Source organism: Pelophylax lessonae (assembly GCF_965119305.1).
Source record: "Pelophylax lessonae genome assembly, chromosome: 7".
Lineage (NCBI taxonomy): Eukaryota > Metazoa > Chordata > Amphibia > Anura > Ranidae > Pelophylax > Pelophylax lessonae.
The window spans coordinates 196,902,135-196,927,234 of record NC_138774.1 but is presented as its reverse complement, the minus strand read 5'-3'; the positions used below and the strand labels follow the sequence as shown (position 1 = coordinate 196,927,234).

The 25,100-nt window shown below is 43.6% G+C and overlaps 1 protein-coding gene across 1 annotated transcript in view; it reads left to right on the top strand.

The window, feature by feature from the left end:
- LOC309560568 (uncharacterized protein) overlaps window positions 1–25,100 on the top strand; it is a gene marked incomplete at its 3' end in the record, with an annotated part of 405,804 nt that overhangs the window by 320,352 nt on the left and 60,352 nt on the right. The window contains exons 17-30 of the mRNA XM_082264193.1: window positions 361–414; window positions 543–587; window positions 2,001–2,054; window positions 3,284–3,328; window positions 3,451–3,504; window positions 3,839–3,883; window positions 4,323–4,376; window positions 6,011–6,055; window positions 9,239–9,292; window positions 16,826–16,933; window positions 17,255–17,308; window positions 17,837–17,890; window positions 21,969–22,013; window positions 22,652–22,705. Of these exons, the coding sequence (XP_082120319.1) occupies window positions 361–414; window positions 543–587; window positions 2,001–2,054; window positions 3,284–3,328; window positions 3,451–3,504; window positions 3,839–3,883; window positions 4,323–4,376; window positions 6,011–6,055; window positions 9,239–9,292; window positions 16,826–16,933; window positions 17,255–17,308; window positions 17,837–17,890; window positions 21,969–22,013; window positions 22,652–22,705 (765 nt within the window). The remainder of the gene's footprint in view (window positions 1–360; window positions 415–542; window positions 588–2,000; window positions 2,055–3,283; window positions 3,329–3,450; window positions 3,505–3,838; window positions 3,884–4,322; window positions 4,377–6,010; window positions 6,056–9,238; window positions 9,293–16,825; window positions 16,934–17,254; window positions 17,309–17,836; window positions 17,891–21,968; window positions 22,014–22,651; window positions 22,706–25,100) is intronic.

Here is a 25,100-nt window from a genome sequence, read left to right as displayed (position 1 = left end):
TGAAGATGAAAATTTACCAGTAATTGATTCTGTAATTTGGTAACCGAGGCCTTAGCTCAGCAATAAATGTTGTGAGGTCTCCTTCTCTGTTCCAGATATTGACTTACAACCAATCTGTATTGATTATTTTTGTGAAATATTACAAATATTTTTGATGATCAGAATCAAGTGACAAAGATGGAAAAAAAAAAAAATCAGAAAGGGAGCAAATACTTTTTTTTACAGCACTGTAAGTGCTGTGTAGTGTCCCTGCATATCTGAAGACAAATTTATTCATATGTATTCTGTAACGCTGGCTGCCAAGCCAAGTTATAGCATGCCTTTAATGTAATCTTATTTAATTTTCTTTTGTGTTTGTAGGGGCAAATAGGGATGAAAGGAGCTCATGGATTTCAAGGGATTCCAGGGCCAATTGTACGTCAGTGAAAAGATTACATATAATTTTTTGGAATAATGACTTAAAATGCTTTCATCATAGAAATATTATGTGCATTACTATGGCTTAGAGAAATGGTTCCCTCACGTAGTGTTTAAATCTGCAGGGTGAAGCAGGTGTTCCAGGGCCACGAGGCCCCCCTGGTCCAGAGGTAAGTACACTTTACATGACTGTAAGTTCTTATATCTTTAGAGCCCTTCAATTGGAAAGTACAAACTTGGTTACAAATAATGATTCAATTTGTATACCAAAGGGCAAATTTAATAAAACCGCAGCAAACCGAATCTAGAGCAGCTGTGCATAGTAACCAATTAGCTTTTATGTTCAGCTGGTTCATTTGAGCTTTGAAAATGAAAGTTAGAAGCTTGTTGGCTGGCATACTTCAGTTTTTTGTCTGCTCCAGTCTTCGTAAATTCCCCACAAAGTGTCCAGTTTTGTCACTAATCAAGATTTTTAAAAACAATAAATCTTTCTTTTTTCTTACTTATCAGTTGCTACATGAAGTCCCAAACAAATTTATTATACATTAAAAAACTTCTAAAAACAATTGCTTTATGTTAGATTGGCTATGGTCCCAACATGGTCTCAATATATTGCACAAAGTCAAGCAGACTCTTATATTTAAACTAGTAGACAGCACCTATTTTATTTAAAAAAAGAGACAATTTATTTTAAATAATTCTATTTGATTATGATTTATGCATGACCCAGCATCTGACCCAGGATATTGGATTTTACACATTATTATGACCTGGTAAATGAGTAACATCTGACAAACCTTTTCTCTATTTTAAATGGAATGGAGCAAAGGCAGAACTCTCTAATGTTTATTTTTTGCATATGTTCCATTAGAGAACCTCCTGTCCCAGAAAAATATCAGGAAATGAGCCAAAATCTGCCTAATGGAGGACAAATCCCACTTTTGACAGTTGTCACTGGAGCAGGTGCAAAACTGAAAGATTTCTCCTCACTTCCTGTTTCAGTGACATCTTTAAAATATAGTTAAAAGAAGCTTTTACTTTGTTGTGATATTGTACAGCATTTCCACTCTTATAGTACTGATGAAAGGGATGCAGATTCCCAAAATGCATTGGTGACCAATGCTTGAAAAATTCATTAAACTATCACCAACCTAGCATTGTCATGTAAATCTTCAGGTTCAACTAGTTTAGTGACAATCCATAAAATAAGTGAGAAAAAAATTGCCAATGGTGACATAAACAGAGTTAAAAACTGAGATTTTCTAACCCCACACCATACCACTCTATCCTAAGCTAGAGAAACGTTTTTACAGGAGTTACCACTCAAACTTTGCCTTTAAATGTATTTGCTTTGGCTTAAAAAAATTGTATATGTATATGTGTGTATATACTGTGTGTGTGTGTGTGTATGTATGTATGTATGTGTATATATATATATATATATATATATATATACACGTAGTATATATAACTATATATCATTTTAGTCTATCAAAGCAGAATTCTAATTAGATGATTTGGGTTTTCACTCTGTCCATTGTGAGCTGTTATTCTTCTAACATTTGTCTCTTCTCTGCACCCAGGGCGAACAGGGTGAGCCAGGATTACCAGGAACCCAAGGGGTAAATGGGTCCCAGGTGAGGCCTCCAGGAATTGAGAATGTGTAGACAACTAAAATCTGGTTTCTACTCGTATATGAAGATATAACTGGACTTACTGAATAAGGCAACAGTCAGTGTGTGCAAAATGCAGCCATTCATCCCAGCTAGGTTATAGTCCCCATGGAACACAAAAGGTGGGCAGAAATACCCAAAACTCCCAGGAGGGTTGACAGGAACTGTGACAGGGAGATCTCAACCATGTACTTCCCAAGTAACATAAAAAGTCAGGAATTAATACACAAGATTATCTGATATTGTAAAATACTTTTTCATGGTTTTCTTTGTACAGATTATGAGTTTTTTAAAGCAGAACTGAAATCCCACTGTAAAAAAACTGAGCAGGCAGGCTTTTATTTCAGAAGAGTCATACACTATCTCTTCTGCAATAAAATCCCCCTACTTACCTGCTCACTGCCTCCTCTGGCACTGGAAACTGAGCTGTGCATGCACAGCTCAGCTTACAGTGCCGGGCTGACGTCGTCACCCGGAAGACAATCAAGAGGCCCAAGAAACTGATACAAAAGCATTGTACACTTTAAAATATTTTTGTTGTTTTAACTAGTTAGCATAGTTATTTTTGCTGTGTCATTTGTTTGCCTTAGCTTGTAAGGATGTGCTTACATGTTGTGGCTGCAGTTTAAAGTGTCATAGCTGATCGATCCCTCTATGTCCATGTATTCGTTCACCTAGCTTGTCCCTATTCGCTAAGGGGACAAGCAACATTTCTTTTGAACTCACGCAGCGTCCATTCTATGCCCCACCATTTTCTGTGTTGCATCACAAATGGGGAACTGCTAAAATTAATAATTAGCTCTCACCTGAGGGCAGTAAACTGAGAGACCTAGGAATTGTGGAATATATCGTTTCTTCACAGAAAGAGTCAGTTCTTAGACTATAGATAGATGTCATGTATTAGTTTGAGCAGTGCCATGCAGCATGGCTTATATTTGAACACAAACAGAAACTGTTCACACTGGATTCTGAAGATTTACTCTAATATAGGCTGTGTGTACAGGGGAACAAATGACACCATGAAACTACACGATCAATGCACATTTTATGCAGGTAAAAAACACAAGGTGCAGGTATGAAGGTTTAGAATGCCTTTAAGGAGCATTATAAAGAAAAACTTTGTGGTAGCTGTATTCACTATTATATTTTCTTTTATAATCAAAAACCAAACTTTCCCTCCTGTCTATTGGTAGGGGGATCAGGGCCCTGCTGGTGTGCCTGGCCATCGTGGCCCACGGGTATGTACCTACCACTTTTTCTTGGATTTACACAGTAGATCTCTAAGACTCTGGCTAATTGAAAGGTCTGTTTGACAACTACCAAAGCAAAACCATTTATGACTTTTAATATTTTTTTACAGGGCCTGCCAGGAACAGAAGGACTGTGTGGCCCCCCTGGGCCTAGAGGACCACAGGTAATTGTGTTCTGCCAGTCACATACTCTACTGCTCCTAAAAAATATATTTGGTTTATATTCTGCTCTCGCTAATCTTCTTGGGGTTCTTGTCACACAACAACTCTTCAGCAACAGAATCGCTAAACTATGATGCTGACAAGAATGCAGATTCCATTAGGGAAAGCAGGAGCTGCAATTATATGATTATACAATGGTGTGGTTTAATTTGCCGCAGGATCTACAGTGTGACACAGGCCATTCTCAAGCGCAGCAGTAATTATCATGCACTTTTGAAAGTTGTGGAATTTTATTGCAGATTGATTAATAAATGTTTATGCTCTGATTGGTTGTAGGGCATGATGGGAGCTGATGGCCCTCCTGGTTCGAAAGGAGAAACAGTATGTTTAAAGTACAACTCCACCTTCTAGATGCTTTTGAATACTTTACAGATATGTTTTAGCTAGAAATCTTATTTTATGGCATCAGATGTTTAACATTTGAACTCATTATATATTTCTGCTGGTGCGGTGTGGGTGGGACATAATGAGAAGAGAGGTTGTTAGGTTTTTCTGTGTGTGCTGCTTCTCTTTTTAAGCTGCTGTATGATGCACTATGCAGGCTACAGACATGTGTGGGAATTCCAGCAGCCATTTATTTTAGTGTACTTGAGAAATAAAAATTTACTAGTAGCATTCAATGGTTACCTGAATTATCTGTTGTTTGCACTTAAAAATCTTTAGATTGTTCTCCGGAAATCAGGGAAAGGCACCCATGTTTTGTCATATGTTATGTGATATGTCTTGTCAGTTGAATACACTACTCTGATCGTCACCACAGGGTGAAGCTGGTCCTATGGGTATACGAGGGGAAAGAGGTCCAGAAGGTCCTATGGTAAGTTGCAAACTCACTTTGTATAATGAAAGGGGTTTCTATTCTCAGTACAAAATACCTACCCAAAGGGCCGTCCCCCACCTCTACTTCTAATTAGTGGAAAGGTTTCTCTTTTTGAAACCCCCACCAGTGAGCTGTGTTATAAGTGCACATGCAGGGAATTGACCATCTCTTGATGGAGCAAGACAACCCAGCTTTAAATACCCAACTGCTTTTCAGTGGTCTTTCTAAGACAACCCAATACCTCAAACACCACTAACACAGGCATGTTTAAGATGTTCAGCCAGATAAAACAGATATGATAAGTATGTATCCAGCAATGTTGAAAAATTCAGCTGTGTGGCATGACAGAAATCCTGCAAACATGACCTGTTGGGGATACTTTAAAACTTGAGTTAGGAAGAGCTAAGGCAAGTTGTTTTTGTTGGAATGGTTGCACCAGAGAATTTGAGGATCTCTCCAGGAAGCATGTCTTTAAAGATAGTTACACAGCTTAAATAATCCAGGTTAAATATACAAATTCTTATCCATTTCCATAATAAAAAAAATACCTAGTCAAATTAAGTTATATATCCTTTCCATGGAAAAGAAGATTCATTATAGATCCTTTAATGGCAGTTGGATCAATTGCCTACATCAATATATTAACATGATCTCGTAATTGTAACCTTTCCATTATAAGGGCAAACTCTTTTCCATTATACCTAAAGTCTCCTTGTGCTTTGTAAAGCCTTTAGGATAAAAAACTTGGCAAATTATTTTAACCTCTGAGGCCCATTAACTAAACGAAGTAAGCCTATTTATATATATATATATATATACTGCCTGGTCAAATAAAAAGTCACCACCTAGAATTAACTAAGCAACTAACTAAACTAAGCATGCAGTAGCTACAGTATACTATTAATTAGGTACTGCATGTGCCCAAAGAATGAGGTCAGCTGACTACCTGAATATACTGAATGACCAGGTTATTCCATCATTAAATTTTTTCTTCCCTGATGGCAGGGGCATATTTCAAGAGGACAATGCCAGGATTCATCAGACTCAAATTGTGAAAGAGTAGTTCAGGGAACATGAGAAATCATTTTCACACATAGATTGACTACCACAGAGTTCAGAACTTAACCCGATTGAGAATCTTTGTGATGTGCTATAGAAGGCTTTGTGCAGTGGTCCGACTCCCATTATTTGTTGAAAAATGAATGAACATTGGACGGAAATAAATCTTGTGACATTGCAGAAGCTTATCAAAACAATGCCACAGCAAATGCATGCCGTAATCAAAGCTAATGGGCCAACAAAATATTTGAGTGTTACCTTTTTTTTTGGTGGCGACTTTTTTTTTGGCCGGGCAGTGTGTGTGTGTGTGTGTGTATATATATATATGTATGTGTGTATATATATATATATATATATATATATATATAGATACACTTTAAGAAGCTCCGAGATCGGAATGAAGGTATAAACTTAGAATAAGCACTAGACAGATGTCTCTATGTGTTGGTACACAGTAATATTGTAATTCTACAAATTACATTTTATTACATACATGAAATGGAACAACTTTACACGTTGCATTAAAAATAAAATACATGTCTAAATGCTCCTACTCTGTTTTTCTCTTACAGGGATTAATTGGATGGCCTGGTGTAAATGGACAGCTAGGAGACAAGGTACCAATGTCTTATTGCCATTCTTTGTATTCCATTCCAATATAAAATGTGCAAATCATTATAGTAAACACAAGGTTGTGCTCGACAACAAACATTTACTTTTGCTATAAACCAAAACTTCAAAGTGCAGCATTCCCTTCCAGGATCTCTTCCTGCGTAATGTATATTTTGTGATAAAATCTAATGGTGCCCATTGATTATAAACATTACACAAATAACTGTATATTCGATCAGAAGAGTGGCAATGGGAGCGTCAGTAGAAGATTTAAATATAGAACATTCACAAATGAAAACTGTCTTTAGACAAGAAGAATTTATAATCTTCGAAGCAAGCTTGAAGTGCTCCATAAATAGTATTTGCAGATATAGGCTGAGTGTAGGTAATCTTATGTGAGTTAAAATGTAATTTCCACCAAATCTTTTTTATTTCGTTTTAGATTAAATTAAAGGCGCGGATCAGAACTTTTCTTTTTTATAGGTTTTTTGTTTGGGGAGATTTTTTCTCACTTTTTGACTCCTGTACCTGAGACAGCCAATGAAGAGAAATCTCCCAAATATAGACACACCAGTAAAAGAAAAAAAAACTGACTCTGCTAAATGAAATTTTTCCCAATCTATCCAAAACTAAAAGAAAAAACTATACCCTTATGGTCCATAAATCATGTTTCTCGGTACAGGTTGTAATGATACTTCTCTATATAAACTACATTACCAAAAGTATAGGGCCAGTGCCTTTATGTGCACATGAACTTTAATACCTGCCTTTACATGCACATGAACTTTAATGGCATCCCAGTCTTAGTCCTTAGGATTCAATATTTAGTTGGCCCACCCTTTGCAGCTATAACAGCTTCAACTCTTCTGGGAAGGCTGTCCACAAGGTTTGAAAGAAGAACCCCCCCCAGGTACTAAATGGGATTATGTGGGTCCAGAGTATATAAAGTGGTGAAAGTTCCGCCAGTCAGGCTGGGGGTCATCATCAGCCAAATGATTTGACCGGCAGTGTGCCATCAGGTCCAGAAAAATCTGTGCCCTTATCCCTGCAACAGCCTATGGAGAAAGGTGACCCATCTGAGCCTGTGGAGGGATCAGGTATGCTAAAAATTATTACGGAGATGGAAACGCCTTTACATGGTTGCAAGTTTGCCCTGTCGGGTGTCTCCGATAATGAAAACAAGGATAATAATGTCCCCCTCAAAGCCATTAAAGCCAAAGATGTAAAGGACCTACCTGATTCCTACCTTTCTGTATGTCATCTTTGTTTGCATCTTGCCAGAGTTCTTCTATACCAGGATTTATAGTTATTTATTCCAATTGTTATGGAAAAACAGGCTGAATCTTGTGAAGTGGAATGTGACTTCCATATCTAGGCGGAAGAGTGGCCTAGGGATGGTCAACCTGGTTGTGTTCTTCTCTCTGATGTTTTTGAAACCTAAGTTTGGTAACATGCTAGCAGAAAGATTGCCTGGATGGGTAGGTATTTTCCAGATCTGGTTTAGGCCTTTTCTGGGCTGTTGAGAGAGTGGCAGGTCAGTGAAAAGCCGAAGGGTCAAGCATGGTAAGCTCCCGGCTTATGTTGCCCCATGCCTGAAAATTCTTAGACGGTGGCATGTGAAAGTGGAGGATATCAGGTCCCTCCTTAGGAGACTCCTGGGTGAGAAGATCGTGGGGACTGTCTTTCATGCACCACTGCCCTTAAGGGATTGCCCTGGGTCATATTATGAGGGAGGGTTTACGTTTTATAAATTCTGAGTGGATTACCCGAAAGTTTAGGGACTAGGCATGGCTCGCTTTCCACAATAGGCTCTATGTGAGGTTGAACTTGAAGTGCCATTCCTTGGACAACCATGGTTGTCAGAGAGCGCAGTGTCAGGGTGAAGTGGAAACCATAGACCACTTCTTGCTTCAGTGCCCTTTCAATGTAGAAATCTATAAAAAGGTGGGGAGGGCTCTGAATATTCCTTTCTTGCCTAGCAAGTCTGATGCTGAGTGGGTATATGGAGCATTGCAGAATTGGAAGGGATTTGATTTGAACACTCTTTTTCTAGTCAGCTTAGTAGTCCAATATTACATCTGGAATGCACAGTGTCAGGTATCACTTCGACAGAAAGTCCTTCCTGTTGCACTGATGGTGTGAGATTCTTGGTGAGGTAGGGAAAATTTGGGGTCTTGAGAAAGATAGATGGCGGCAAAGGGTCTGGATAAAGGCGTGGAGGAATATCAGGCCTGTAGCTGCTGTTTGTTGATCTCTAGGTGTTGGGTTCTTTCCCTGTTTTCTCTTTGGACACAGATTTTGAAGCATAAACATCCTTTTGAAGAAAGGCTACATACACATGATAATCTATGTTTCTTGGTCTGAATGTTAATAAAGTTTGAGTAATGATGTGTAGAATGTTTAAGATGTCTTTTGTTCATATATTATAGGTTGAAGTAAGCCTTACATTTTATGTTTAGTCAATATGTATACAATATGTTATGTATACCAAAACATTTTTTAATGTATTTTTTATTTTTTTGTAAAAAAAAAAAAAAAGAGTTTTAGATGTGTTTCTTGTTTACAAGATTTTCTAAATAAAAAAAATTGCCAACTCAATATTGAACCCTACAGACTAAAGCTGGATACACACTATAAAATTTTCTGAAGACTTTTTCCTTCAGATTTACCTTTTCTATGTAGTGCAAGGACCTGCCAGATTGCATACAAATTGAACGTGTTTAGGTTTAACCTCATATTATATGGTTTTGGTAAATCTAAAGGAAAAAGTCTTCAGAAAATCTTATAGTATGTATGGCCCATAAGACTGGGATGCCATTAAAATTCTTGTGTGTGTAAAGGCAGGCATCCCAATACTTTTGGTGATATAGTGTATGCACATGAGAGCAGCCCATTTCTTTTTCATGACCTATACATTCTTTATTTCCTTCCTGGTAATGATGTACAATGGTTGTCTGAAGCTTTTATTTCACTGAAGGTCTACCATAGAGACAGGCTTTAAACCATAGACTCCCTGTAGTTGGTAAAAACATGAACACACCTGCAATGTTGTTAATAGCTCGAGCACAGGCGCTTTGCTCAGGGTTTCTATCACCACAGATTTGCTCTATGGAAAAACTGCTACAAGGTAAACATAATTGCTTAAGTATTTGGTGCAAGAAACTCATATCATGGTCTGGTTTTTGCAGGGTCGGACTGCTGCTGATGGAGAAAAAGGAGATCCAGGGGCTAAAGGAGAAAAGGTAACATTTCTTTTCACTTCTGCCTTCCATTTTCAAATCTAATGCTGGCCATACACTAGCTGAAAAATCATTCGAAAATCTGTCATTTGGTCCGTTCGTTCGTTTTTGGTGCAGTTAATGGGCACAAATAGAAAATCGATTTTAACTTTTCAGAGCCAAAAAATCAGAGGAACAGTTTGGAAAATTCTGCCGAACGAACAATAAATTGAAAGCGTAATGTCTTTCTCACCCGACCTGTTTGCACTAGTCATATGTGACAAACTAAACGAAAAACAGATTAATTTATGTCCATTGAATGATTTATCGTTCGAAATTCAGTCATTACATGATGGCACGATCGTCTGCCCTCCCAGCCGATTTTTCATTTTTTCGAAAATGAGTTAGAACGATTATTTGGCTATTGTATGGCCAGATTAAGGCAGCACACAGATTTAACACAGTTTTGCCAGATTTGATATGACGTTCTTAGTCATAGAGTGTTTAAAAAACACTGGATACTTTATCTACAAACAAAATCATACATTCACAATGAGACCCATATTATATTTTGCTCATGCTTTCATATACAGTAAATGTGCAATAATTTAAATATTATACCTGAAAATGTTTAAAAGAAATTCAAATGCCTGAGAGTGGGGTGGAGCTAATCATGGCACTAATGATTGTTGGGTGTGAACAGATTGATCCAAAAGTGGGAGGGCTTAAAGCACTGGTCTACAGCAGGGCTCAAAATTTCAAGTCCTGAGCTACTAGCCAGTCCTTAAGGGTTACTTGCCACCAGTTGCCCCACCCAACTCCTACCCTGCCCCGCCCCTAATCCCACCCCTAAACCCGCCCTCATAAATTATCTCATAAAATTACACTGTTAATGTAGCTTTTCCTGTGCCCGTCAATGCAGCTTCACTTGTGCCCATCAATGCTGCTTCACCTGTGCCCATCAATGCTGCTTCACCTGTGCCCATCAATGCAGCTTCACCTGTGCCCATCAATGCAGCTTTACCTGTGCCCATCAATGCAGCTTTACCTGAGCCCATCAATGCAGCTTTACCTGAGCCCGTCAATGCAGCTTTTTTTGAGCCCCGTCAATGCAGTTTTACCTGTGCCTGTCAATGCAGCTTTACCTAAGCCTGTTAATGCAGCTTAACCTGTGCCCATCAATGCAGCTTGCTCAAGTAAACCCGACAATGCAGGTTTACCTGAGCCTGTTAACACAGCTTCACCTGTGCCCTTCAATGCAGCTTTCTCTGTGCCCGACAATGCAGCTTTACCTGAGCCTGTTAATGCAGCTTCACCTGTGCCCATCAATGCAGCTTTACCTGAGCTTGTTAACGCAGCTTCACCGGTGCCCATCAATGCAGCTTTATCTGTGCCCGACAATGCAGCTTTACCTGAGCCTTTTAATGCAGCTTCACCTGTGCCCATCAATGCAGCTTTATCTGTGCCCGACAATGCAGCTTTACTTGAGCCTGTTAATGCAGGGAAAGAGAGAGAGAGGAAGAGGAAAGCTGGCCAGATAATCACAGAGCGCGTATCATCCCGCTGTAACAGCTTTATTTTTAATTGCTGGGCACTCGCCGACACACACAGTCCCGCCTCGTGGCCCGGCTCCTTTAATAAACGCCACACGCCCTGGTTGGCCAGGTGTTCTGTCTATCAAAGAAGGCGGGACTGTGTGTGTCGGCGAGCGCCCGGCAATTAAAATTAAAGCTGTTACAGTGGGATGATCTTCGCTCTGTGATCATCCAGTCCATCGGCTGGCCGGCTTTCCTCTTCCTCTCCTCTCTCTTCCCCTGAGCGGCTCCCGGAGCAGCCCCACACTCGCCCTAAATAATTTTCCACTTGCAAAATGCGAGCAGGCGAGTGAAAAATTTGAGGGCTGGTGTACAGAGTCTACACGCTTCAATATGTTCAAAATTCTGCAGCCAGAATCCTGACTAGGTCTGGTACAAGTGATCATATTACCCCTATCCTGGAGTCCTTGCCCTGGCTATCTGTCAGGTTTCTCTACGACTTTAAGATCTTTTTGCTCACGTATAACTCTCTTCATGGCTCGGCACCCTATTATCTCTGTGAACCTCCGCTCCTCAAATTCTGGTCTTCTGTGTGACCCCTCCTACTCCCCTACACTCGATGTGAGACAGAGCCTTCTCCTGCTCTGCTTCAAAACTCTGGAATTCACTTCCAAATAACATCAGAGAGTCATCTCCTCCAAACTCATTCAAATCAAATCTAAAAATGTTTTTCTTTAGACAAGATTTTACTTAATTGTTGCAAAAAGTGGTCACCTCCCCCACCTATAACTGGTCTTAACAGTAAGGAGCACTGGAAGGGCAAACGCAGATCAAAGAAGCAAGGGAATTTCCAGTCACTACGTACCAACCAGCCAGCGACCAACCAAATTAACCTGTCTAACAGTATGCGTTAAAAGCAGGGGTTTAGTTGCACACATTTGCAAATACATGCGTAAGCTGCAGGCCACGGCAAGGCACGCTGATATCTGCAGACCCTAACTCTACCTTTAAAGAGTCTCCACAATGGGAGCACATGCATTCTGATGAGATAGATGGAGGACAGGTGACTGGAGGGAGCCCACCCCTCCTCAAAGGCGCAGGGTCACACTGAACATCCAGCACATTGCACAATGGCAGCAAAGGTGTCAGTGCGTTGCCTGACAATTATAAACGATATTGCAAAAAGTGGTCACCTCCCTCACCTATAACTGGTCTTAACAGTAAGGAGTACTGGAAGGGCAAACGCAGATCAAAGAAGTAAGGGGATTTCCAGTCACTACTTACCAACCAGCCAGCGGCCAACCGAATTAACCTGTCTAACATTATGCGTTAAAAGCAGGGGTTTAGTTGCACACATTTGCAAATACATGTGTAAGCTGCAGGCCACGGCAAGGCACCCTGATATCTGCAGACCCTAACTCTACCTTTAAAGAGTCTCCACAATGGGAGCACCACCCCCTGGGCTACAGCAGGCTTCCCTCACCCATTAAGCTTGTACCTTGTTGCTGGCAGCGCCCCTATTCACCCCAATAAGAAAAGGCCGCTATTTGCCATCCCTCCAGAGACCTCCAGCCACCTACATCTTCCATCAGACTGTTCTGCTGCCACATACTGTGCCTTGAAAAAGTATTCATACCCCTTGACATTTTCCCCATTTTGTCATGGTACAACCAAAAACGTAAATGTATTTTCTCTATCGTTCATTGACGGACGCAGTTCTCTCTGATTCATATCAGTAGGGTAATACTGCCCCCTACAGGAGTAGGACGCTAGGCAGAAAAAAGTTCTGGCTACACCTATGGGCAGTCCCGGAGGGTACACCCTCTCTCTTCCTGTCATGCATAGGATGCCAGTTTTAATCTGCCTAGTCAGGAGTAAGGACCTAGCTCCTTGCTGGGATCTTTGGTCCTGGCATAGAAGTAATTTTTTTATGTAGATTCTTTTTCGCTAGTCATTTTTTCTCTGGATCGTTTTTCCTGTGAGATCTTCTAGCAATTATGCCGGGCTGGGCGACAGACTGGACCCCCATATCCAGTGGTCACCCCAGTCTGGCCATCGAGTGCGTACAGGCCTTAGCTCCGCGCTGGGTCGGCCGTGACATAGTCCCGCTGGACAGGGACTGGCCCTGCGAGTTAAACGTCTCGCCAGGACGCACATGACAGGGTTTAGGCTGATGTTGCAGCGTTCCTAATTGGCCGACAGCCCCCTTACTCCGGTAACGTGGGGTCCTGTCATGAGATGGCGCCTGCCTGTGTTCCCGGTATGGTAAGTAAACGTTCCCCCCCCCCCCTCCTCCCTGGAGGATTTTGGGGTGGACGTGGGCCCTCTCTCTGGGATGGTCGGACTCTCACACTTCAGGGCTCCCTCTGTCCTGTTGTGACCCCCCTTCTCTCCACCACCCCCCCTGGAGGACCCCCCTCCCACGTGGGGGACTGTTTGGGCCTACCTGAGGCTGTGGCCTAGTGTGCAGGCCACATGGGGGGCCAGGGGAGTGCGCCATTCGCGGTGCTCGACCTATCCTGTGGGGGGGACCTGGTGGGGTTTTCTGCTGTGGGTGGTGTGGGTGGGCATTCGGGGGTGTCCCCCTGTGGGTCCCTATTACCGCGATTACCTGTGCGGAGCTGCCATTTTGTTGTAGCCTCTGTCTGCTTCTATGGTGGCGGCCATCTTGGTACACCCGTTTTCAGGCCATTTTGCGGTAGATTGCTGTGGAGGCCGGTGGGAGTGCCTGGAGGACAGTGTGTTATGAGGGTGGTCTCTACCTCTCTGTGTGGGTCTGTTAGCATGCGCCTGACCTCCGGGGGGCGCTGTAGCGCTGTGGGGCTGCTGATGGTGCCGTCTTTCGAGATGGTCCCTTTTGCTCAATCCCTCTCAGGGATCCCCCAGAAGGTGATCCTTCTCGAATGGGACTAGAATCCAAACTCTCTGGACTTTCAGATCCGCCTGAGCTGGCTGACCAGGGAAGCCTGTCTGGGTGGGAAGGAGTCCTCGGCAGGTTCTCTGCTTCGGGAGTATGGTCCCTGGAGGATCCAGGTTACCAATCAATGTCCTGGGGCTGAGAGCGATCCGGCTTTGCCTGGTTCACTGAATCGAGCAGCTAAAGCTGCCCAGTGCACGTTCAATCGACTACGCCACGACGGTGGCTTATGTCATTCAACAAGGGGCACCAAGGGTGTCCTTGCGGCCTTGGATGTGTCAATTCTTCGTTGGGCAGTGCGCCTTATTTCAGCTCTTGCACTGTTCCCTTTTCAAGTGTGGAAACCTTGGCGGGCGGATTGCATCAGACGACAGGCCTTGGATGCAGGGGAATGGTCCCTTCATCCGGAGGTGTTTCTGCAGTTGTGCCTTTGTTGGGGGCACTCCAGATGTGGACCTGTTGGCATTGCATCTACAGGATAGTGCTGCGGTTTGTGGCCTGCTCCCAGGACCCTCTGGCGGGTGCAATGGTGGCACCATGGGTCTTGTCATGGGCAAGAACATTAGCTAGGTTCAACTTGAACGATGCCGTGGAGTTTAACATGGTCACTTGCACACGGCTGCCGCTGGCTTGGTTGTGTGTGCATGCTCACAGATGGGCCAAGGTCAGTCTCAGCTGCGGTCTGCCTTTCCTCCTCCCAAGTTGCTGCCAAGAATTTTTTCACAGGATCGAGGTAGAAGGAATTCCGGTCTTTCTCGTGGCTCCGGACGGGCCTCGCCGAGCTTGGTACGCCAGCCTGGTCCGGCTGGCCGCAGACGCTCCTTGGAGAATTCCTCTCAAGGAGGAGTTATCTCCAGGGCCCATCCCTCGTCCGACTTTGGGTGTTGAATGCCAGGTGCTGAAGGACGGGAGTTTGGCTGCTTCAGTGATTCCCACCCTGTTTGGAGCATGGGAAGCGACTTCTAGGGTGCTTTTTGTTCATCATACAAGACAGTCGTATATTGCATGGGCTCCCCCTCGCTCTTACTCGGTGGCCCAGATCTTGGCTTCCTTCAATGGGGAGTTGATCACAAGTTGACCTTGAGTAATGTCAAGGGTCGGGTTTCGATTTTGGCAAATTTCTTCCGAAGGCCGTTGGCCACCTGTGCCCTGGTGCGTGAGTTCTTCCCGGGGGTGCAACACTTGGTGCTTCCGGTGCGACCTCTGTTACCCACTTGGGACCTTGATTTGTTGTAGTCGGTTCTTTTAGACCCTCTGTTTGCCAGTATTCGAGGGTATCCCCTGCCTACCTTATTACAGAAGGTGGCCTTCTTGGTTGCTGTCACACTGCGTGCAGGTGTCGGCACTGGTGACATTGTCCTGTCGTTCTCCCTATATGTTGATCATGGGGCCTAGTGGTACTTCGTCCGGATCCGTCCTTCCCTCCGAAGGTGGTTTCTGGTGTTCACTTGCACAGGGACATTGTATTCCCATCTTGTGTCCTGAGCCCTCACATCCTAAGGAATGTGCATTGCTTACTCTGTTTAGAGTGCGGGCACTCAAGGTGTACTTGGCGACTATTGAGTCTTTTCATGAGTCAGGCTCACTCTCTGTACTTAGGGATGGCCCGTGAACTGGACTGCCTGCGTCTGCTGCGTCTATTCCCGGATGGATTGGACAGACGGTGGTGCAGGTTTATTCAATTAAGGGTCAGGTCCTACCTTTCCCTGTTTTGGCACGTTCTACTCGGGCGCCTAGTGCTTCCTGGGCTTTTCGCCTTGTAGGCATCTGTGCTCCAGGTTGCAAGTCTGGTTGGTAGTCTGTTCACACCTTTACCACGTTTTATGAGGTGGATGTAATGGCATCTGCAGATGCCTCTTTTCGGCCACAAGGTTTTTTGCTGGCCACTGTTTGGAGGGCTTTTGGCCTTCCTTGAGGGAGTTTACTGTTTGTTTTCAGGTGGGCCTCATCTTTTGTGCTGATGAGTCCTATGTTGCATGGTCGGCTATGTTTGGCCTTGGGCACTTCTGCTGTTTCCACCCCTCATTTTATGGCACTGCTTTGGGACGTCCCTACTGATATGAATCAGAGAGAACTGTGTACGTCAATGAACCATAGAGAAAACTGGATTTTTAACTTACCGTAAAAACCTTTTCTCTTAAGTTCATTGACGGATGCAGTACCCGCCCCTCTATTTTAAGTTAGGTTGGTGTTACTTATCTGACACTGCTTTAATACAAAACTGGCATCCTATGCAGGAAGAGAGAGGGTGTACCCTCTGGGACTGCCAGTAGGCACTCCTGTAGGGGGCAGTATTACCCTACTGATATGAATCAGAGAGAACTGCGTCCATCAATGAACTTAAGAGAAAAGTATTTTACGGTAAGTCAAAAATCCAGTTTTCTTGGGATTTTATGTGATAGCTAGATTTAACAATTCTAATAATGACATGGCAATTAGATCAACATTCCAGCATTGCCAAGTCAATTTCAGAAAAATTAAAAGATATGTTGATAATCATTACATAGCAATGCAGGTGTGCAAAAGGATCACTCCTAAGAGAGTGGACAGCACTATGAATCCCTTTTTTCTGGCAGCATCAGCCTGTTGTGAAGATGACCTTAAAAAGTCTTACCGTTTTTTTTTTAGATGAACTAACAATTGGCTCAGTATCATGTAACCCTGTTGACTGGCCTAACAAGCTTATTTATTAAGACAAAAAAAAATGCAGCCATCTATTTGTTAATTCAGGGAAAGCCTGATTGCCTTCAAGGGATCAGGAAGCATTTTTTTGCTGCAAATTGGAACATGCTTTCTAGGGTTTTTTTTTTTCCTCTGCATTAACTGTGGGTATAGGTTTCTGTGTAAGCTGTGTAATTGTTTTTTTTTTTTTTCTGTTGGTTGAACTACATGCACGTGTGTCTTTTTTTTCAACCTGGGTAACTATGTAACTACAGTATATTAACTAATTAGATTCCAGTTTAGTAAATTTATGTTGTTAAAAATTAACTCTGATTAATTTTGCAGTTTGGTTTATTGAATAAGCCATACCTAAAAAAAATGGTCTGTTATTTGAAGTGTTTAACCCATTACATGAGTTTAAATCGGGTCTAATTTCTCTTCTAGGGAGCTCCTGGGCCTCCTGGTACAAAAGGTCCACCTGGCATTCAAGGGCATTCTGGTTTTGTAGGCTTTTCTGGACCCAAAGGACTTTTAGGCCTTCCTGGAGCTATGGTGAGGTCCTTTCATTATCTAGTGTCCTCATTGCCTCCCTGTCACTGAGTCCCATTTATCAGGAAGTGAAATCAAAATTCAAAATGCTTTTCACTGGAATTGTGATTTCAATCCCTTACCTCAAATAATTTGTGTGCATAAATGGTAATTTGATGTTATGCTTATTTCAACTCTTTTCTTCTCCAGATGTTTCTCACCTTACGGTTTTAAATTAATATTCATGATATTCTTCAAAAATAGAAGTACGATTTACATTTGTTGTCATTTAAAAAAATGTTTCCTTCATGTCCCATTGAGACCTTTTTTTTCCCTCTGCTTTAGGGTGATGAGGGGCAGATTGGGCCCCATGGTTCCAATGGTGCTGATGGGCCAAAGGTGAGTCAGATATGAAGCGAGGTGTCCACATAGGGGAACATGGAAAACAAGGGTTTGTTTTCTACAAGGACAAGTCTGGTCTAATTAAGTTGCACGCCATGAACCAACCCACATAGATTCTGTGAAACAGCAGAAATAAAGGGCAGCTGGGGGAGAAAGTTGCAATAAAAGTACTGGAAGCCATTAGGCCTCCTTTTCTGGAATATTAACACATGCTGGTAAGATTGTTTTACAGTAAAGTGGAATTCCATACAGAACTAGTCTCTTTATTTTTGTAAGAAGAGATAGAACCTCTATTACTATTTTAGTGCTCTGTTTGAGAAATGTACCTTAACGTCCTGCTTTGGAAAGACATCAGGATGTGAAAGAAAAGGTCCCAAAAGATAATGGAAATCTCACCTCAAATCTCAAAGTTGTCACTGGGACAGGTAGTCCTGTTGGGAGATATCCATTTGTTTCTGTCCCCTGGAAAAAAATTTTGTTTGCTCTATGATGCAACACACTGATTTTGCTTTCTTGGTTTTGCAGGGTAACCGTGGCCTTGATGGGTTGAAAGGATTGCCTGGACCTCGAGGGAACCGGGTAACAAAAACCTTTTTTTTTTTTTTTTATGCAAGGTTTGGGGGGTGGGGTGTTGTCAGTGGTGGAATGATGTTTCCAATTTGTATTTTAATATGTCAAATTTATTTTATAGCACAACATTTTATAATACTACATTTCCTGACAGACTTCTGGGCAGCATACGCATGGGTTAACCCCGCCTCCACTCCTCCCCTATATGACCACACTCCCATAAATCTTTGCTCGAGTCAGAGGCCGCATTCCTTTTATCTTTCTCCTAATGACCAGAATGGTTAAAGTCTTATATTGAATGAAGTGTCTATTAGCTATTAGCGAGGTGGAGAAAGGTGATGGACTCGGTGCCACATGAAGTCCCCAGCTATTAGCAGAGTGGAGAAGGGTGATGGATTCTGTGCCACATGGAGTCCCACGCAGTCCCCAGTTATTAGATGGGTGAAAAAGGGTGATGGATTTGGTGCCATGTGGAGTCCTCAGCTATTAGCAGGGTGGAGAAGGGCAAAGGTGGAGAAGGGCAAAGGATTCGATGCCACGTGGAGTCCTCAGCTATTAGCGGGCTGAAGAAGGGCGATGGATTCGGTGCCATGTGGAGTCTCCAGTAATCCCCAGTTCTTTGCGGGGTGGAGAAGGGTGATGGATGCAGTGCTTTGAAGAGCTTAAGCTTGGCCATTGGCAGGCAAAGTGGCAGTATGGCCTAAGGGTCTTGCTATTAGCAGGTGGCCATAAACGCCCGTGCAGCAGCGTCTCCTGGATCCAGGCATGGTCGTGGGGGATGCCGTGTACGGTTATGTATACTTTATTTTCCATATACTATGGCAGCAGTTGTGTGTGTTTGTTTGTTTGTTTTTCTTCCCTGGCTCTAGTGTCTTCCAGCCTATGGTGGCTGGAGCGCATTTGCGTTCCAAGCCGCCGCTCTCTCTTCCGGCCTGGGGAAACAGGAAGGAAATGTCCCAAGGGTATTTGAGTGGACGGGACTGATCAATTGAATTACGTATGAAAAGTAGGAGGAGTAATAGATAAAATTTATATAATTTATTAGAGAAAAATGTAACCACTTCCCGCCCGCCCTATAGGCAAATGACGGCGGGAAGATGGTTACATTATCATTATCCCGTAGTTTGACCTCTACTCGGCAGAGTGTGGTCATGGGCTGATGAGCTGCTTCTAACCAGGTCTTATGAGGTATATATTGCACTGACCTCCCTTCTGGTACTGGTCTGTGGATTACCTTGCATAATAAACCCTTCTGCATCGTGTATCAAGTATTTTGCAGATATTCCAGAGACAAGTGGAGGTCTGTTACTCATGCCCCTTGAGGACGCTGGGGATCCACTGGATCCTGGCCGGTGGCCCGCTCTGGTACTGACTGATTTCAGTCTTGTATAAAATACTCTGTCTTGGTTCTTTTAAATATGCGGTTGCTTCATCATAAACATCTGAGCATCTGTGATTGGAGTCATCTGTACATAGCTATGCTTAGGTAGACCTGAGGAAGAATTTGACCTCACCATTTTTGAAACGCGTTGGAGCTATCTATGTTTTTCACAACATGCTCTTTTCCACTGTCAGGTGTTATGTATGACATTGTGTAACCGCATGACTTTGTTTTAACTATTCCGGAGGTTCTCTCTGGCTTTATCTGATCTTTTTATGTTTCATTTAATAAACTTTATATTTTTTGAGAATTTTTTCCTTTTTTCTCTTTTTCTATATTTCCCTATACCTTTTTGAAATTTATAATGTTGTCTACCCATTGCCCTAAAAAGTCCCATCCAGAGGGCTTTTCTTGTTGTATGTATTGATTTTGGGATGTGGGCATACTAATCTCTAACTGGCTCCAGTGTAAGGCAATTCAGTGTCTAAAATGATTGACACTATGGTGTCTACAGGTCCGATGGTCAAGTGGATGCTCCGGAGAACGCGGCCCTCCCTTCTCCATCGATGGGAGCCAGAAAGCAGAATTCTGGTCATCTACATATCCTCAGTCATGAGTGAGTCCCCTGGTGGCTGCAATGGAGAAACTTGCTCATTTTGCCATTCCATTGCCCCATTTCCTGGTTCACAATCACATTCGATACCACCAATATGGGATGGGGAGTCTTTCTGCCTGTCGGGAATAGCTCAAGGCGGGCGGGGCTGTCAATTTCACAAGATTGTGTTGAACATTCTGAAACTAAGGGCAGCCTTCTGCATCCTACAGGCCTTTCACCATATAATGAAGGGAGTGAGTGCCAGTGCTCTTAGGCTAGTCAACACTATGGCGGTCTTCTACGTTAAAAGACAAGGGGGGACTCACAGCCTGTTCTCTATTGCAGGAAACGGAACCAATTATGTCTTGGGCTCACAAGAATCAAGCCTACATATTAGTCCAGAATATTCTAACAGACTTTATTTCCAAAGTCCCGTCGGACAACAAGGAATGGTCTATACATGTGGAGGTTTTCCAGGTGCAGATGGCCTGACGAATCATTGGAAATCCAGCGGGTCCTGTGCATTTCTTCAAGTCCTGGTCATCCTCCGGTTTCTATGAAAACCCTGAACAGAAGTTGTGGAGGTGGCAGTGATGCCCTATTGGCCAATTAGGCCATCCATGTCCAACACTGTTACATCTGACGGTCTGGTTCTTGAGATTGGAGGTCCTCGGCTGCTCCACCAGAGTCATCTCTCTCTCTGAGTGCTAGGAGAGTGAACACAAACAAAGTTTACAGGAGAATCTGGTCAAAGTCTGTGCAATGCATGTCTGCTGCTGACAGATCATGGACTGATCTAGAAGTTCTAAATATGAGCTTTCTTCAGTCAGATTTAGATCTGTCTCTATAGATCAGCTCCTTCAGAGTATAAGTGTCAGCTTTATCGGCCTTCACAGGTGTTTTCAGGTCTAGGCATCTTTTCCTGTCAAACAATTCTTGAAGGGAGCAACTAGGTTCATACCTCAGAGTAAGCAGAGGTTTTCCAAATAGAATCTCCCTCTTGCTCTCCACCCCCTCTCGGGAATTGGAGCGGAGTGTTCTAGTGCTGTCTCTGTTAAAGGCTTCCCTTTCATGTTCACCTTACTTCTGGCTATCACGTCGGCATAAAAAGCCTCAGAGATTGATTGACTGGTCATGGAGAACTTTTCCTAACAATCTTCCAGTTCAGCTGGGCTTTTACCTATGCTTGACTCAATTCCCAAGGGTACATCAGTCTTTCATGGGAACCAAGAAATTGTTCTGCCAACCTTTGGAGTACTAACTTGCGTTTGTGGGGGTCGCCCTGTGGCTTAGTAGTTTAAAGCGCATATCTAGTAAACAGGAAATCCTGAGTTTGGTTCCTTTGGTTCTAGGAATCTCTCTGATATTGGGAAGTTATATCTACAAGCTAGAGCTTCCTTCATTCTTTTTGCCTGGAAAGGACAAAGGGAAACGTGCCTCATCTGGGACGATTGTGGCATGGATTGTCTGGGCCATCCGACAGCCTCACAGACTTGACTCCCTTGAGGATGGTGACCACTCATTCGACCAGGAGTGTGCCCACATCCTGGGCGGCTTTGCAGCACGTGGTTCCCAATGTAATCGGAAGGGCGGTCCCTGATCAATACATTTATGGCTCACTATTGTGTAGAGCCGGCCTCTTTATGTTCTGTTAATTTTTGGTTTACAAATCCTGTCAGTTGACAGTGTCAATTAAACCCTTTTCTTTGAATCTGCAATTGCCCACCCGGCTGTGTATGGCTAGTTATTTCCCATACGTATGCTGCCATGGAGTCTGTCAGGAAAACAGAAAATTTCCTATCAAATACTTACTGTAATTTTCCTTTCCTGATGGACTCCATGGCAGCAGGAGTTCCCTCCCAGAGTCATGAGTAGGCTAGTCACAGAACGCGGCCTCTGGCTCAGAGCAAAGATTTATGGGAGTGGGGTCCTATAGGGGAGGAGTGGAAGCGGGGTTAACCCATACATTTGCTGCCATGGAGTCCATCAAGAAAATAAAATTACAGTAGGTATTTGATAGGAAATTCTCAGTTTTCATTACGTATGGTTTCTAAATATAGAAGTTATCATACACAACTTGCTAACCTTCCCCTGTTTTGTTGGTATTGCAGGGACGAATGGGACAAAGGGGTCTTGTGGGGATGCCAGGACCACCGGTTAGTGACCCTCCTTTATATACTGTATATTTTTTTTTGGGTGTTTGGAATACACCACAATATGACAGTCACCATTAAAAATAAGATTCTGGCCTAACCACAGAAATGTCTATAGCATTTAGTAGCGGAGCCGTTTAGCTTTAAAACAAACTTAGTAACAATGTTTAGAAGTTGATATAAGATGGTAAAATTGAAATTGGTTGGCACTCTAAAATTAGCCTCCCAGAATGAATTTGTCGGCCTCCATCCTGCTCATTGGAAGTTATTAGGAGGTATTCTATGACTATGCCTGCCACCACCATTGACAGCTAGGAGGAGCCGCCACATGCCTCTTTAAAAATCCTTCCCTATGCATATGACTGTAAGAGTTTTGGATAGCATGTAAACCGTAAAAGCTAATTTCAGTATGTTAAAGTTCAAGGTTAAGCTGTTGCAGGCATTAGTGTCATAGCTGATTCTGCCATTTGTCTGTTAGTGATTGCATCTTCTACAAAGTCCTTCTGAATAGTCATAAACAGATTTACATTAGGACAGTGTAATGCAGCAGATTCAGATGCAACTTTTACCTGAGTTCTTCATTAAATAGGTGAAACCATCTTCAACAAATTGTAATTCTATGTTTCCATATCCACCTGCAGGGTCTTCGCGGTGTTCCAGGACCAGAGGGTTCAGAAGGACTGCCTGGTACACAGGTTCCCACTATGCACTATATATACCCATTATCCAGCATGGCGCTTGCTCTGGATGCACTACAAATCCCAGCTATTCTTTAGACTTTGTTGTGTGTAGCACCTTGGTGCATTACAACTATTCCACAAGGTTTACCTAGCTGATTAAACAATTTACAAAAATGTTTTAAAACATTTAAATGACTCGTTGCCTGACCAGGTTATTTAGAATCTCGTATGGATAATTTAATAATGGAATACAGGACAGTAATACCATAAAAGCCCACATTTTAGAGAGGGAAGGAGTTAGAACCTCTGTCTGTATTTCTTTTACTGAACCTCTGTCTGTATTTTCTACCCCTCTTCCTGCTGAGGGGTAATCTGCCCAAAGGGGCTCCAATAGCAATAAAAGAAACCTAACCGGGGTTCTAATTCTTCCCCTACTCGATCCAAAATTTAAAAAAGGAATTTCTCTTACGTCCTCCGACAGTCGCCGCCTCTTCATATTCGTCACAATGGGGTATTAGACTTTGCTCCGAAGGAGTAGCTAGGCAACAGAATATGTTAACATTAAAGCTTTTAACATATCCCACCCACAGGGGGTGGTCCCCTCAGTCAATACCCTCCTACTTCCTGCAACCATATCTCAGTTTCAATGTCTAGCTTGTCAGGAGTAGCTGGATCTCTCTATGCTGGGGCTTTTTGCCTCAGCCTTTCTCTTCTTTTTTGATTTTTTGTTTGAGTTTTTTCTCTCTCTTTACTTAGCTGTTCTTTTTGTCAGCGTTAGTTAGTTCTTCTGATGAAGAGGATTCGTGCGGGCTGGGTCTCGGGCTGATCCCCCTGGTCGCAGGTCGTGGGTCAGTGGCTTCCCAGCCTGCCGTCGAGCGTTCAGCCAGGTAACGCTCCTGGCGCAGTGAACGACCCATCCCTGTTCGGTGCAGGGATGATTGGTGAGGTGGCTACCTCACTGGACGCTGTGCGGTTTCTTAACCCCGATTTTGTGCGTCCTGGATGCGACTCTCCCTGCCTCATGTGCAGCGGCTTGTTCGCCTGTGCGGGTTCCCCACACCATTATGAGGTAAGTGTGTCTATGTGGGGACCTGTCTGTCGGGGGGGTGTCAGTCTGGGACTGTGTAACCTGCCTCTGTTCACACTGTTTGTCTCCCTATCGCTCTGGCTGCATGCTGTGGGCTGCAGGGGGGGGGGGGGGCTGTGTGGCACTGTCTGTGTCAGCCTGTGTACAGTGTGAAGGGCTGTGTGCTGTGGGGCATGTTTTTGTCATGTTTGGGGCACGATACAGCGATCGCTGCGGCGATCCGCCATGTTTTTTACATGGGTGGTGTTATATGCATCACAGTAGTGGGGGAGCGGCGGTTTCGGCGCCAAACGGCGCCATTTTGCCTGCGCTCGCTCCAGCCGCATGTTTTCACTGCGGGCGGCCATTTTCTTGTAGCCTTCCATAGGCTTTAATAGAGCGCCCTGATTGCATCACTTCCTCTTTCCTGGGTGCACCGATCGAGGCGGCAGCAGGGGTCTCCTCAGGTTTTATCCTTCTGTTCCTTCCTATATCCATTGCCTGTGTTCAGTTTTATCCCTGTGGGGGTCTCATTGTGCTTGTGTGTGTGCGTGTGCGGTGGGCTGCGCTCGCCGCGCTTGTTAAACGGGCAGTTAACCCTTTATTCTCCGGCATATTTTTTTTGGGGCAAATGGATTCTCAGGAGGGCAAATTTCCTGCCACCTTGGTGGGAAGCCAGGGGACTGCTGTTTCCCCCCCAGGGGGGGATTTAGCCGAAGTGGTGGCTAACCTTGCTGCTCAGGTGCAGATGCTGGTGGCTGCTCAATCCACTAAAAGACCCAGAGTTTCTATTTCCTCTGATTCTGAGGGTGAAGGTGATGGGGCTGCTATGGCTGGGGTCTCCTTCTCAGGGTCCATTTCCTCCCTGGATCTCGTGGGGTCCGAGGTGGAGGCTGAGGTTGAAGGGGTTGATAATTCTCCCCCTGGCTCGCCTGAAGAGCTTGCAATCATGGATGAATTGGTTGCTTCTATAAAACAAACGCTGCGTTTGCAGGATGAACTGTGTCCTCCCGCTGCCTTGTCGGCTTATGGGACGCAGAAAAGACGCAAGACATCGCAGGTCTTTCCCTGCACTGATGATTTTCAGCGCGCTGTTAAGGAACAATGGCGCAATTTACGCAAACCTTTTGCTGTGCTAAGTAGGTTCAGGCTGCGTTATCCTTTCACGCCTGCCACTGATGAACGGTGGTGTGTGCCACCCCCGGTGGATCACGCCATTGCGGTTTTGAACAAATCCACTGCGATTCCTGCAGAGGATACCCCGGTGTTCCGAGATGCCACGGATAGGAGAATGGAGTCTCTTGCCCGTCATACTTATTCTGTTACGGGTTCGATGCTAAAAGC